This window comes from Cherax quadricarinatus, chromosome 78 (genome assembly GCF_038502225.1).
Source record: "Cherax quadricarinatus isolate ZL_2023a chromosome 78, ASM3850222v1, whole genome shotgun sequence".
Taxonomy (NCBI): domain Eukaryota; kingdom Metazoa; phylum Arthropoda; class Malacostraca; order Decapoda; family Parastacidae; genus Cherax; species Cherax quadricarinatus.
This window is the reverse complement of record NC_091369.1, coordinates 16255773-16270772: the sequence shown is the minus strand read 5'-3', so window position 1 is coordinate 16270772 and position 15000 is coordinate 16255773. Positions and strand designations below refer to the sequence as shown.

Here is a 15000-nt window from a genome sequence, read left to right as displayed (position 1 = left end):
CAGTGTCCGTACTGGTGACACGTACTCCCACATACGCCAGACATTCGTCATGTATAGGGGAGTGAATTCCGTCTTGTTGAATTTTAATAGCTTTATGATTGCTGCAGTGCTTATTAGGTTAATGTGTGCCTCAGACGAAATGCTTGGGATTCTCTTTCAGAAGATTGCAGCCTATATCCCCCCGAGCCTGTACTCTGTTTACGGCCTTCTTTCCCTTCTTAGATTTGCATGGCCATTTTCAGGCCATTTGCAGTACTTCCTGGTCTATTCCTATTGATATTCTCATTAGTTTCACATCAGCTGCGAACAGGGACACCTCAGGCTCGATTTCCTGTGACCTGTTGTTTACATACACAGTTTCAGAACTTGTCTCAATACTGACCTGGTACACTACTCGCTACACTCGCCTATGCCAACACCTCCTCCTGGATAATAATGCATTATTTCCTTCCTGTTAATAGATAGGTAGTAGGTTGGTAGACAGCAACCACCCAGGAAAGTACTACCGTCCTGCCAGATGACTGTGAAACAGAAACCTGTAACTATTTTGCATGATGGTAGGATTGCTGGTGTCTTTTTCTGTCTCATAAACACGCTAGATAACAGGGATATCTTGCTACTCCAACTTACACTTTGGTCACACTTCACAGACATGCACATGCATATATATATATACATACATCTAGGTTTTTCTCCTTTTTCTACATAGCTCTTGTTCTTCTTTATTTCTTCTATTGTCCATGGGGAAGTGGAAAAGAATCTTTCCTCCGTAAGCCATGCGTGTCGTATGAAGCGACTAAAATGCCGGGAGCAATGGGCTAGTAACCCCTTCTCCTGTAGACATTTACTAAAAAAGAGAAGAAAAACTTTATAAAACTGGGATGCTTAAATGTGCGTGGATGTAGTGCAGATGGCAAGAAACAGATGATTGCTGATGTTATGAATGAAAAGAAGTTGGATGTCCTGGCCCTAAGCGAAACAAAGCTGAAGGGGGTAGGGGAGTTTCTGTGGGGAGAAATAAATGAGATTAAATCTGGAGTATCTGAGAGAGTTAGAGCAAAGGAAGGGGTAGCAGTAATGTTAAATGATCAGTTATGGAAGGAGAAAAGAGAATATGAATGTGTAAATGCAAGAATTATGTGGATTAAAGTAAAGGTTAGATGCGAGAAGTGGGTCATAATAAGCGCGTGTGCACCTGGAGAAGAGAGAAATGCAGAGGAGAGAGAGAGATTTTGGGAGATGTTAAGTGAATGTATAGGAGCCTTTGAACCAAGTGAGAGAGTAATTGTGGTAGGGGACCTGAATGCTAAAGTAGGAGAAACTTTTAGAGAGGGTGTGGTAGGTAAGTTTGGGGTGCCAGGTGTAAATGATAATGGGAGCCCTTTGATTGAACTTTGTATAGAAATGGGTTTAGTTATAGGTAATACATATTTTAAGAAAAAGAGGATAAATAAGTATACAAGATATGATGTAGGGCGAAGTGACAGTAGTTTGTTGGATTATGTATTGGTAGATAAAAGACTGTTGAGTAGACTTCAGGATGTACATGTTTATAGAGGGGCCACAGATATATCAGATCACTTTCTAGTTGTAGCTACACTGAGAGTAAAAGGTAGATGGGATACAAGGAGAATAGAAGCATCAGGGAAGAGAGAGGTTTATAAACTAAAAGAAGAGGCAGTTAGGGAAAGATATAAACAGCTATTGGAGGATAGATGGGCTAATGAGAGCATAGGCAATGGGGTCGAAGAGGTATGGGGTAGGTTTAAAAATGTAGTGTTAGAGTGTTCAGCAGAAGTTTGTGGTTACAGGAAAGGGGGTGCGGGAGGGAAGAGGAGCGATTGGTGGAATGATGATGTAAAGAGAGTAGTAAGGGAGAAAAAGTTAGCATATGAGAAGTTTTTACAAAGTAGAAGTGATGCAAGGAGGGAAGAGTATATGGAGAAAAAGAGAGAGGTTAAGAGAGTGGTGAAGCAATGTAAAAAGAGAGCAAATGAGAGAGTGGGTGAGATGTTATCAACAAATTTTGTTGAAAATAAGAAAAAGTTTTGGAGTGAGATTAACAAGTTAAGGAAGCCTAGAGAACAAATGGATTTGTCAGTTAAAAATAGGAGAGGAGAGGTATTAAATGGAGAGTTAGAGGTGTTGGGAAGATGGAAGGAATATTTTGAGGAATTGTTAAATGTTGATGAAGATAGGGAAGCTGTGATTTCGTGTATAGGGCAAGGAGGAATAACATCTTGTAGGAGTGAGGAAGAACCAGTTGTGAGTGTGGGGGAAGTTCGTGAGGCAGTAGGTAAAATGAAAGGGGGTAAGGCAGCCGGGATTGATGGGATAAAGAATGAAATGTTAAAAGCAGGTGGGGATATAGTTTTGGAGTGGTTGGTGCAATTATTTAATAAATGTATGGAAGAGGGTAAGGTACCTAGGGATTGGCAGAGAACATGCATAGTTCCTTTGTATAAAGGCAAAGGGGACAAAAGAGAGTGCAAAAGTTATAGGGGGAAAAGTCTGTTGAGTATACCTGGTAAAATGTATGGTAGAGTTATTATTGAGAGAATTAAAAGTAAGACTGAGAATAGGATAGCAGATGAACAAGGAGGCTTTAGGAAAGGTAGGGGGTGTGTGGACCAGGTGTTTACAGTGAAACATATAAGTGAACAGTATTTAGATAAGGCTAAAGAGGTCTTTGTGGCATTTATGGATTTGGAAAAGGCGTATGACAGGGTGGATAGGGGGGCAATGTGGCAGATGTTGCAAGTGTATGGTGTAGGAGGTAGGTTACTGAAAGCAGTGAAGAGTTTTTACGAGGATAGTGAGGCTCAAGTTAGAGTACATAGGAAAGAGGGAAATTATTTCCCAGTAAAAGTAGGCCTTAGACAAGGATGTGTGATGTCACCGTGGTTGTTTAATATATTTATAGATGGGGTTGTAAGAGAAGTAAATGCGAGGGTCTTGACAAAAGGCGTGGAGTTAAAAGATAAAGAATCACACATAAAGTGGGAGTTGTCACAGTTGCTCTTTGCTGATGACACTGTGCTCTTGGGAGATTCTGAAGAGAAGTTGCAGAGATTGGTGGATGAATTTGGTAGGGTGTGCAAAAGAAGAAAATTAAAAGTGAATACAGGAAAGAGTAAGGTTATGAGGATAACAAAAATATTAGGTGATGAAAGATTGGATATCAGATTGGAGGGAGAGAGTATGGAGGAGGTGAATGTATTCAGATATTTGGGAGTGGACGTGTCAGCGGATGGGTCTATGAAGGATGAGGTGAATCATAGAATTGATGAGGGGAAAAGGGTGAGTGGTGCACTTAGGAGTCTGTGGAGACAAAGAACTTTGTCCTTGGAGGCAAAGAGGGGAATGTATGAGAGTATAGTTTTACCAACACTCTTATATGGGTGTGAAGCATGGGTGATGAATGTTGCAGCGAGGAGAAGGCTGGAGGCAGTGGAGATGTCATGTCTGAGGGCAATGTGTGGTGTGAATATAATGCAGAGAAATCGTAGTTTGGAAGTTAGGAGGAGGTGCGGGATTACCAAAACTGTTGTCCAGAGGGTTGAGGAAGGGTTGTTGAGGTGGTTCGGACATGTAGAGAGAATGGAGCGAAACAGAATGACTTCAAGAGTGAATCAGTCTGTAGTGGAAGGAAGGCGGGGTAGGGGTCGGCCTAGGAAAGGTTGGCGGGAGGGGGTAAAGGAGGTTTTGTGTGCGAGGGGCTTGGACTTCCAGCAGGCGTACGTGAGCGTGTTTGATAGGAGTGAATGGAGACAAATGGTTTTTAATACTTGACGTGCTGTTGGAGTGTGAGCAAAGTAACATTTATGAAGGGGTTCAGGGATACCGGCAGGCCGGACTTGAGTCCTGGAGATGGGAAGTACAGTGCCTGCACTCTGAAGGAGGGGTGTTAATGTTGCAGTTTAAAAACTGTAGTGTAAAGCACCCTTCTGGCAAGACAGTGATGGAGTGAATGATAGTGAAAGTTTTTCTTTTTCGGGCCACCCTGCCTTGGTGGGAATCGGCCAGTGTGATAATAAAAAAAAATAATAAAAATAATTATTCCTTGACACACTGTATTGTTTTCTCCTCTTTTCCTGCCTGCTCCTCTGGCCTTTGTCGCAGTCTCTGATTGTGTAGTGTATCGAAAGATTTCTTACAGTACAAAAATATACAGTCCACCCACCCCTCTCTCTCCTACCTAACTATCGATACCTTGTCAGAGAACTTCATCAAATTTGTAAGATGAGATTCACTGCCTCAAAAACCGTTCTGGTCTGCTTCCTTCCAGGTGCTCCCCTACTTTTCCTCTCATCATCTTTTTCAGATTCATTCATATTTAGCATGTCAGTGACACTGTCCTATAATTCAATGCGATCTGTCTCTCCCCTCTTATAAACATTGGAACTACATTCGCTGTTGTCAAGAGCAAGGGCAGCTGCCCGGTTTCACTGGACATATTGAAGACCACTGCTAGTGGTTCACTGGACGTGTTGATCACTGCTAGTGGTTCACTGGACGTGTTGACGATCACTGCTAGTGGTTCACTGGACGTGTTGACGATCACTGCTAGTGGTTCACTGGACGTGTTGACGATCACTGCTAGTGGTTCACTGGACGTGTTGAGGATCACTGCTAGTGGTTCACTGGACGTGTTGACGATCACTGCTAGTGGTTCACTGGACGTGTTGACGATCACTGCTAGTGGTTCACTGGACGTGTTGACGATCACTGCTAGTGGTTCACTGGACGTATTGATAATCACTGCTAGTGGTTCACTGGACGTGTTGGCGATCACTGCTAGTGGTTCACTGGACGTGTTGACGATCACTGCTAGTGGTTCACTGGACGTGTTGACGATCACTGCTAGTGGTTCACTGGACGTGTTGACGATCACTGCTAGTGGTTCACTGGACGTGTTGACGATCACTGCTAGTGGTTCACTGGACGTGTTGACGATCACTGCTAGTGGTTCACTGGACGTGTTGATGATCACTGCTAGTTGTTCACTGGACGTGTTGACGATCACTGCTAGTGGTTCACTGGACGTGTTGACGATCACTGCTAGTGGTTCACTGGACGTGTTGATCACTGCTAGTGGTTCACTGGACGTGTTGACGATCACTGCTAGTGGTTCACTGGACGTGTTGACAATCACTGTCAGTGGTTCACTGGACGTGTTGACGATCACTGCTAGTGGTTCACTGGACGTGTTGACGATCACTGCTATTGGTTCACTGGACTTGTTGACGATCACTGCTAGTGGTTCACTGGACGTGTTGACGATCACTGCTAGTGGTTTACTGGACGTGTTGACGATCACTGCTAGTGGTTCACTGGACGTGTTGATGATCACTGCTAGTGTTTCACTGGACGTGTTGACGATCACTGCTAGTGGTTCACTGGACGTGTTGACGATCACTGCTAGTGGTTCACTGGACGTGTTGACGATCACTGCTAGAGGTTCACTGGACGTGTTGACGATCACTGGTAGTGGTTCACTGGACGTGTTGACGATCACTGCTAGTGGTTCACTGGACGTGTTGACAATCACTGTCAGTGGTTTACTGGACGTGTTGACGATCACTGCTAGTGGTTCACTGGACGTGTTGACGATCACTGCTAGTGGTTCACTGGACGTGTTGACGATCACTGCTAGTGGTTCACTGGACGTGTTGACAATCACTGTCAGTGGTTCACTGGACGTGTTGACGATCACTGCTAGTGGTTCACTGGACGTGTTGACGATCACTGCTAGTGGTTCACTGGACGTGTTGACGATCACTGCTAGTGGTTCACTGGACGTGTTGACGATCACTGCTAGTGGTTCACTGGACGTGTTGACGATCACTGCTAGTGGTTCACTGGACGTGTTGATGATCACTGCTAGTGGTTCACTGGACGTGTTGACGATCACTGCTAGTGGTTCACTGGACGTGTTGACGATCACTGCTAGTGGTTCACTGGACGTGTTGACGATCACTGCTAGTGGTTCACATAGGTCCTATGTTCCCTCTCACACAGACTATAAAGATATGTTGTTTGGTCTCCTTGCAGTTTCTTCACCTCTCATCCCGTTCTTTGTTTTGTGTCCAGTTGTCTGAATTCGTGTGTGTGTATGTGTACTCACCTAATTGTACTCACCTAATTGTGGTTGCAGGGGTCGAGACTCAGCTCCTGGCCCCGCCTCTTCACCGACCTCTACTAGGTCCTCTCTCCCCCTGCTCCATGAGCTTTATCATACCTCGTCTTAAAACTATGTATAGTTCCTGCCTCCACTACATCGCTTGCCAGACTATTTCACTTCCTAACTACTCTATGACTGAAGAAATACTTCCTAACATCCCTTTGACTCATCTGAGTCTTCAGCTTCCAATTGTGACCCCTTGTTTCTGAGTCCCATCTCTGGAACATCCTGTCTCTGTCCACCTTGTCTATTCCACGCAGTATTTTGTATGTCGTTATCATGTCTCCCCTGACCCTCCTGTCCTCCAGTGTTGTCAGACCGATTTCCCTTAACCTTTCTTCATAGGATATTCCCCTGTGTGTGTGTGTGTGTGTGTGTGTGTGTGTGTGTGTGTGTGTGTGTGTGTGTGTGTGTGTGTGTGTGTGTGTGTGTGTGTGTGTGTGTGTAGGCGTTTACCAGTTTATACTCACCTAATTATTGCTCAGGAAGTCGAGGCTTCCCGAACTTGCCCTTCCTTTAAATGGCTATTAGGTTCTCTCGTTTCTTCTTGCACCCTATTGAACACATTCTTGAAGTTATGCATTGATCCTACTTGCACTACTTCGTTGTTCTGCTCTTTCCATGTCCTGATAAGTCTGAGACTGCAGAAATATTTCCTAACATCCCCGTGACTCATTTTCGTTTTTAAATTTCAGCTGTGCCCTCCCTGTCCACCCTCTCAATTTCTTTGAGAATTTTGTATGCCATTATCATGTCTCCTATTATCTCCTTTCATGGCAGCAGGTTCAGCTCCCTAACTTCTACCTCACCTCACCTTTTGACTGGTCTAGTTACGAACGTTTGAACTTTTTCTAAAATTCTTTACACTCGTTATCATGCATAGGTTCCTCACTGCTGCTGCTGCAGTGAAATGGTCCTAGCATGTGTCTTAGCATATGTCCTAGCATATATCCTAGCATATGTCTTTGTATATATCCTATCATATGTCCTATCATATATCCTAGCATATCTCCTAGCATATATCCTAGCATATGTCCTAATATATATATATATATATATATATATATATATATATATATATATATATATATATATATATATATATATATATATATATATATATATATATATATATATTTACTAGCATATGTCCTAGCATATATCCTAGCATATGTCCTAGCATATATATTAGCATATGTACTAGCATATATCCTAGTATATTTCCTAGCATACATCCTAGCATATGTCCTTTCATATGTTCTAGCATATGTCCTAGCATATATCCTAGCATATGTCCTAGCATATATCCTAGCATATATCCTAGCATATATTCTACCATATGTCCTAGGATATATCCTAGCACATGTCCTAGGATATATCCTAGCACATGTCCTAGGATATATCCAAACATATGTCCTAGCATATATCCTACCATATGTCCTGGCACATATCCTAGCATATGTCCTAGCATATATCCTAACATATGTCGGGAATATCTTTTGGTCGAGATTCCTTAAAGGTAATTAATCTTTGATATGCCAGACTTCATTTGCTTCTGAGGTTATCTGGTAGATGTGTCTCAAGCATTGTGCTCGGTACTATGTATTACCCAGATGTCTTTCTCCATTGTTCCCCGAGCCTGTACTTTGTGTCTGGTCTTTTTTTTTCTCTTCCCCAATTTGCATAACCTTGTATTCTCTAGGAGTGAAATTTAATAACGGCTTTTAAAGCAATCCTGCAATATGTCCAGATCTTTTTGAAGCCTGTTTGGTTCTCTCATGTTTTTAAATCCCTCCTTATCTTCACATCTCAGACATGTCGTTCATGTACAGGAGGGCCCCGCTTATACAGCAGGCTACATTCTGGCTACTGCTGTAAAGCGAAAATCGCTTTAAAATGAAGCATAGAATCTTTTCACTCTCAAATGCATATAAAAGCCTGTGAACTTGTTCACACTATCATATACTAAGTGAGCAATAGAGCTAGGTATAAAAGATACATAAACAATATGCACATTAGTATGATTGAAAACCGCTACATTACCGAAAATGCTGTAATGCGAAGCACTGTTAAGTGGGGCCTCCATGTACTCCAGTGAGGGTTTACGTCCCAGTATGGTTCTTGCGTGGGCGTACCTTGCTACTCCTCCCCAGTGTTGACACTTCCTAGCCAACAATCACTTTTTGTTTCCTTTTTATTAGGTATTCTTTTATCCACTGGAGTGCCTTTCTTGTAATTGTTACCTTCTTTTCAGGCTTTTGTCCCAGACTCTTGTGCGGGAGCGAGTCAAGAAAATTCTTGCAGTTCATGAATATGCAGATAACCCATCCCCCCCTCTTCCTCCCTCCCTCTCCCACTCTCTCTCTCTCTCTCTCTCTCTCTCTCTCTCTCTCTCTCTCTGTCTCTCTCTCTCTCTCTCTCTCTCTCTCTCTCTCTCTCTCTCTCTCTCTCTCTCTCTCTCTCTCTCTCTCTCTCTCCCCCTCGTGCCCTACTTCTGTTACCTTGTCAGAGGACTCAGCAGGTCTGTAAGATGGGATTTTTCATCTCTGAAACCATTTTAAATTTGCCATTTTTTTAAAACCGAGTTACATGTGATCATTCTACTTTCCACTCTTCTCTTGGTTATCTGATCCATAACCTTACTAGCAGTCATATTTTTGGACAAATACATTGTTCCAGTAGACCAAATTCTTAGCCATTTCGCTAGTATGTGTTCCATTTTATCGGATGAGCATCAGAAATCACCTAATTAACTATTTCAACTATCCGATAAAGTGATCGGAAATTGATAATTTGAGCAATATAACAACTTTCAAATTAGTTGTAGTTTTATGTGTACATGTGTGTGTGTGTGTGTGTGTGTATGTGTGTGTGTGTGTGTGTGTGTGTACTCACCTAGTTGTACTCACCTAGTTGAGGTTGCGGGGGTCGAGTCCGAGCTCCTGGCCCCGCCTCTTCACTGATCGCTACTAGGTCACTCTCCCTGAGCCGTGAGCTTTATCATACCTCTGCTTAAAGCTATGTATGGATCCTGCCTCCACTACATCGCTTCCCAAACTATTCCACTTACTGACTACTCTGTGGCTGAAGAAATACTTCCTAACATCCCTGTGATTCATCTGTGTCTTCAGCTTTCAACTGTGTCCCCTTGTTACTGTGTCCAATCTCTGGAACATCCTGTCTTTGTCCACCTTGTCAATTCCTCTCAGTATTTTGTATGTCGTTATCATGTCCCCCCTATCTCTCCTGTCCTCCAGTGTCGTCAGGTTGATTTCCCTTAACCTCTCCTCGTAGGACATACCTCTTAGCTCTGGGACTAGTCTTGTTGCAAACCTTTGCACTTTCTCTAGTTTCTTCACGTGCTTGGCTAGGTGTGGGTTCCAAACTGTGCCGCATACTCCAATATGGGCCTAACGTACACGGTGTACAGGGTCCTGAATGATTCCTTATTAAGATGTCGGAATGTGTGTGTGTGTGTGTGTGTGTGTGTGTGTGTATCCTAATGTATATGTGTTTGCCGAGGTTGATTCACAGCTCCTGGTGTGTGTTATTGCGTATTTGTGTCTTGAGGATTCCATATTGACGTTCCCTCGGTCACACTGGTGTATGTCACAAGATGCTCTTACTTTAAGGAGCTGCAGTCTGGCATACAAGAACTTAAATTGAAACATATAGACTCACTAAATCTAAGTAAAAATGCCCGAGTCGGGAGAAAACTTGGAATAAATGAGGTTTCACGAACCTAAAGTTAGAGACAATACATTGTACTATCATCAAATACTAGGCTGCGTTCTTACTCAAATAAGCTGGAATAAAGTGAAACCAAATGATAACTCTTAAAGATGAGGAAAATCTGACACCTTATGGGGAAATTTATGATTCTTTTCAAGCACATCTGAGTATAGGCTCTTATTTCTTGATGGTAGAATTTATTGTTAATAAGTTCAAATTTATGTCAAAGTATCCTATCTCAATTTATTGTTAATAAGTTCAAATTTATGTCAAAGAATCCTATCTCAATTTATTGTTAATAAGTTCAAATTTATGTCAAAGTATCCTATCTCAATTTATTGTTAATAAGTTCAAATTTATGTCAAAGTATCCTATCTCAATTTATTGTTAATAAGTTCAAATTTATGTCAAAGTATCCTATCTCAATTTATTGTTAGTAAGTTCAAATTTATGTCAAAGAATCCTATCTCAATTTATTGTTAATAAGTTCAAATTTATGTCAAAGTATCCTATCTCAATTTATTGTTAATAAGTTCAAATTTATGTCAAAGAATCCTATCTCAATTTATTGTTAATAAGTTCAAATTTATGTCAAAGAATCCTATCTCATTTACTTTTTCTCGTCTCTCAGGCTTTTTTACTTACACTTAGTCACTCTGTATCTACTCAGCTTCTATTTCGATAAATAATGAGAAAAACAATTCGAATATTTCAACTTTTATCTGAGATCATTTTCAAATGAAATCCGAAATATTTGGCTTGCTTTTTTACTAATTTTTTCCCCAAATATTTGGCTTATATTACATTGACCAGTGAACCATAATATTTTTTTCCAGGACTAGCTTGATTATTTTGATGTAAGAGTATTTTGATAATTCCAGATGCTCCTGTGTGTGCCTCAGGGCAGGTGCACGTCTACGGCGCTGCCAGAAACGAAGAGGTGTCTATTACATGTCGTCTTGATGCCGTACCGCCCGTTGTTCATTTCTTTTGGCGATTTAACAGCAGCGGCGACGTAGTCGACATTGCTGAGAATCACGTAGCTACACAAGGACTTCAGTCTTCTTTATCTTATGTTGCTCGCACCGAGCTGGACTATGGCACTTTACTTTGCTGGGGAAGTAACACTCTCGGCAGACAAAAGAAGCCCTGTGCTTACAAAGTGGTCGCAGCTGGCAAACCCAACCCACCTGAGAATTGCACTCTTACCAACCAGACGAGGGAGACTTTGAAGGTGCATTGCCTGCCTGGTTACGACGGCGGCCTAGTGCAAAAGTTTATCATCGAGGTTCATGAAGCAGAAAGTAAGCGTCTCCTGCTCAACATTACAGAGAACTCCGCCCCGGACTTTTCCGTGCGAGGTCTCGAACCTGGGACCTCATACGTCATGCATGTTTACGCTGCCAACGAGAGAGGCTCAAGCCAAAAACAATATCTCACCGGTTACACAATTACAGATATAGCGGAGAAACGCACTGCCCAAGTACGTCCTCCTCCCGATGAATTAGTGTCCGTAACTATCATACTGGCGGTGGTAGTTGGGGTGGTTGGTCCTCTAGTACTGGTGGCACTGGTGGCAGTAGTGCTCCTCAACCTCAAGAATAAACGACGTCCGAACGGCAAGATCGTCTCAATTCCGCTGCAGACGTCCTTAGATGACTCGTTGGACCACGAAGACAAGAACCCTGATATTATTCCCGCTAACGGTAAGGCTCTTAGGCTAGAAATTTTAATCATTATGGTTCAAACGAAGACAATAAAACACGAAGAGAGTAAAACATAAAGAAGGGTAAATGCTGGTTATTAAACTCTTGTACTAAAGCCCTTTTCGGAAAACAAAATAAGATGAAAGCCTCACTTTAAGACATTGTTATCATTATTATTACTATTATTATTATTATTATTATTATTGTTATTATTATTATTATTATTATTATTATTATTATTAGTAGTAGTAGTAGTAGTAGTAGTAGTAGTAGTAGTAGTAGTAGTAGTATTACATTCTCGGTGAAGCGCTTTTGTACTTATACGAAGTCTAAAGAAGTAGAGGCAATAAGATTGAATCTCAGGAAAGAGAGGGTAGCTCAAATTCCATGGATCAAGAGCCATTGCGCTTCCTTTGAAGGGAATGTGAGGCCCAAAATTAAAGAAATTATTTTACTGGCGAAACTATGTCGCTTGAGTATATCTCTCTGTCTATCTATCTATCTATCTATATCTTCTTCTTTCAACGCACCGGCCGTATCCCACCGAGGCACCGTGGCCCAAAAGACAAAACGAAAGTTTCTCTTTTTAACTTCAGTAATGCATATAGGAGAAGGGGGTTACTAGCTCCTTGCTCCCTGTATTTTAGTCGTCTCCTACGACACACATGGTTTACGGAGGAAAAATTCTGTTCCACTTCCCCATGGAGATAAGAGGAAATAAACAAGAACAAGAACTAGTAAGAAAATAGAAGAAAACACAGAAAGATGTAAATATATATATGCTTATATATGCATATGTAGTGTGACCTAATTGTAAGAAGAAGTAGCAAAATGTACCTAAAATCTTGCATGTTTATGATACAGAAAAAAAGACACCAGCAATCCTACCATCATGTAAAACTATACAGGCTTTCGCTTTACACTCGCTTGGCAAGACGGTAGTACCTCCCTGGGTGGGTGTTGTCTACAAACCCATTATATATATGTATATATATATATATATATATATATATATATATATATATATATATATATATATATATATATATATATATATACAATAAGATCACAGTAAACAGGAGATTTCAGAATATGCAAAACAACCACTGTGAAAGAATAGAGAAATTCCAAACGCTTTCGTGACTACTCACATTATCAAGGAACAATGAGTAGTCACGAAAGCGCTTGGAATTTCTCTATTCTTTCAGAGTGGTTGTTTTGCATATTTTAAAATCACCTGTTTACTGTGATCTTATTGCATATATATATATATATATATATATATATATATATATATACATATATAGATATATATATACATAGATACATATACATATATACATATATATATAAATATATAAATATATATATACATATATACACTGTATATATATATATATATATATATATATATATATATATATATATATATATATATATATATATATATATATATATGCATGCCATAATATCACAGTAAACAGGTGATTTCAGAATATGCAAAATAACCACTTTGAAAGAATAATGAAATTCCAAGCGGTTTCGTGACTACTCGCATTATCAAGGATTGTTCCTTGATAATGTGAGTAATCACGAAAGCGCTTGGAATTTCCTTATTCTTTTACAGTGGTTGTGTTGCATATATATATATATATATATATATATATATATATATATATATATATATATATGTGTGTGTGTGTGTGTGTGTGTGTGTGTGTGTGTGTGTGTGTGTGTGTGTGTGTGTGTGTGTGTGTGTATACATATATATATATATATATATATATATATATATATATATATATATATATATATATATATATATATATATATATATATATATAGTGCCGTAAATCCGAGGGAAAGATTGCAAGACATGAGGAGATTAATAACATTATCAAGAGGAGCCTCACAACAGCTGGATGCCCAGCAGTAAAGGAGCCACCCCAACTATGCAGATCTGATGGCAGCCAGAAGCGTCCAGATGGTATCACCCTTCAAGCCTGGACAGATGGGAAGCAGGTGGTGTGGGACTATACATGTGCATCTACCTTGGCTGATACCTATCTCCAATACACCAGGGAGGAAGGAGGGGCAGCTGCCAGCTTCAGGGAGTCCCAAAAGTCTAGAAAATGTGGAGAACTTGCCCATCATTATCTGTTTGTTCCCATAGGCTCAGAGACCCTTGGCTCATGGGGAAAGAGTGCATCTAAATTCCTTAAGGAGCTGGGAAAAAGACTCATCAGGGTAACTAGGAATCCCAGGGCAGCTAGTTTTCTGTTCCAGCGGCTCAGTGCGGCTGTTCAAAGGGGTAATGCCTGCTGTATTTTGGGCACACGCCCCAGCTCTGAGGAGATGGATGAGATTTTCGCCTTATAATCGGTGATACACACGTAACATGTACCTTATATGCCACCTTCATATCAACAATGCATCTCTTAAATCTTCTGATATTATATATATATATATATATATATATATATATATATATATATATATATATATATATATATATATATATATATATATATATATATATATATCTGAACCTAACGAAAAAAAAATATTTCACTGTGTTTGTTTAGTATTAAATTATTGTAAACAAATCTAAAATATATTTAGTTGGGTTAGGCTAAAATAAATTGTTCTTGTTATAATAAGGTTTGGTAAGTTTTCTAAGATTCTTTTGGTGCAAAATTAAAAATTTTTACATTAACATTAATGAAAAAAATATATCTTTAAACGTATAAGAGAAAATTTTAGAAAGGACTTAATTTTAAATGAGTTCTTGCTAATTGACCAGTTTTACATATTCGGCACGACATTATATATATATATATATATATATATATATATATATATATATATATATATATATATATATATATATATATATATATATATATATATATATATATATATATATATATATATATATATATATATATATATATATATATATATATATATATATATATATATACATCGTGCTGAATAAGCAGAATTTGCGATCTTGGCTTTAATAGCAACGCTCATCTTGCCATATAGGACAAGTGAAAATTTGTGTATGCAATAATTTCGCCAAAATCATTCTGAACCTAGCGAAAAAAAAATATTTCACTGTGTTTATTTAGTATTAAATTATTGTAAACAAATCTAAAATATATTTAGTTGGGTTAGGCTAAAATAAATTGTTCTTCTTATAATAAGGTTAGGTAAGTTTTCTAAGACTCCTTTGGTGCAAAATAATAAATATTTACATTAATATTAAAGAAAAAAATATATCTTTAAACGTATAAGAGAAAATTTTAGATAGGACTTAATTTTAAATGAGTTCTTGCTAATTGACCAGTTTCATATATTCGGCACGACATATAT

General features: G+C 39.5%; 1 protein-coding gene across 1 annotated transcript in view; it reads left to right on the top strand.

The window, feature by feature from the left end:
* The window catches only part of LOC128701631 (neural cell adhesion molecule 2-like), a 431261-nt gene that overhangs the window by 403331 nt on the left and 12930 nt on the right, over window positions 1-15000 (top strand). Inside the window, exon 10 of the mRNA XM_070101740.1 lies at window positions 10798-11622. Within this exon, the coding sequence (XP_069957841.1) occupies window positions 10798-11622 (825 nt within the window). The remainder of the gene's footprint in view (window positions 1-10797; window positions 11623-15000) is intronic.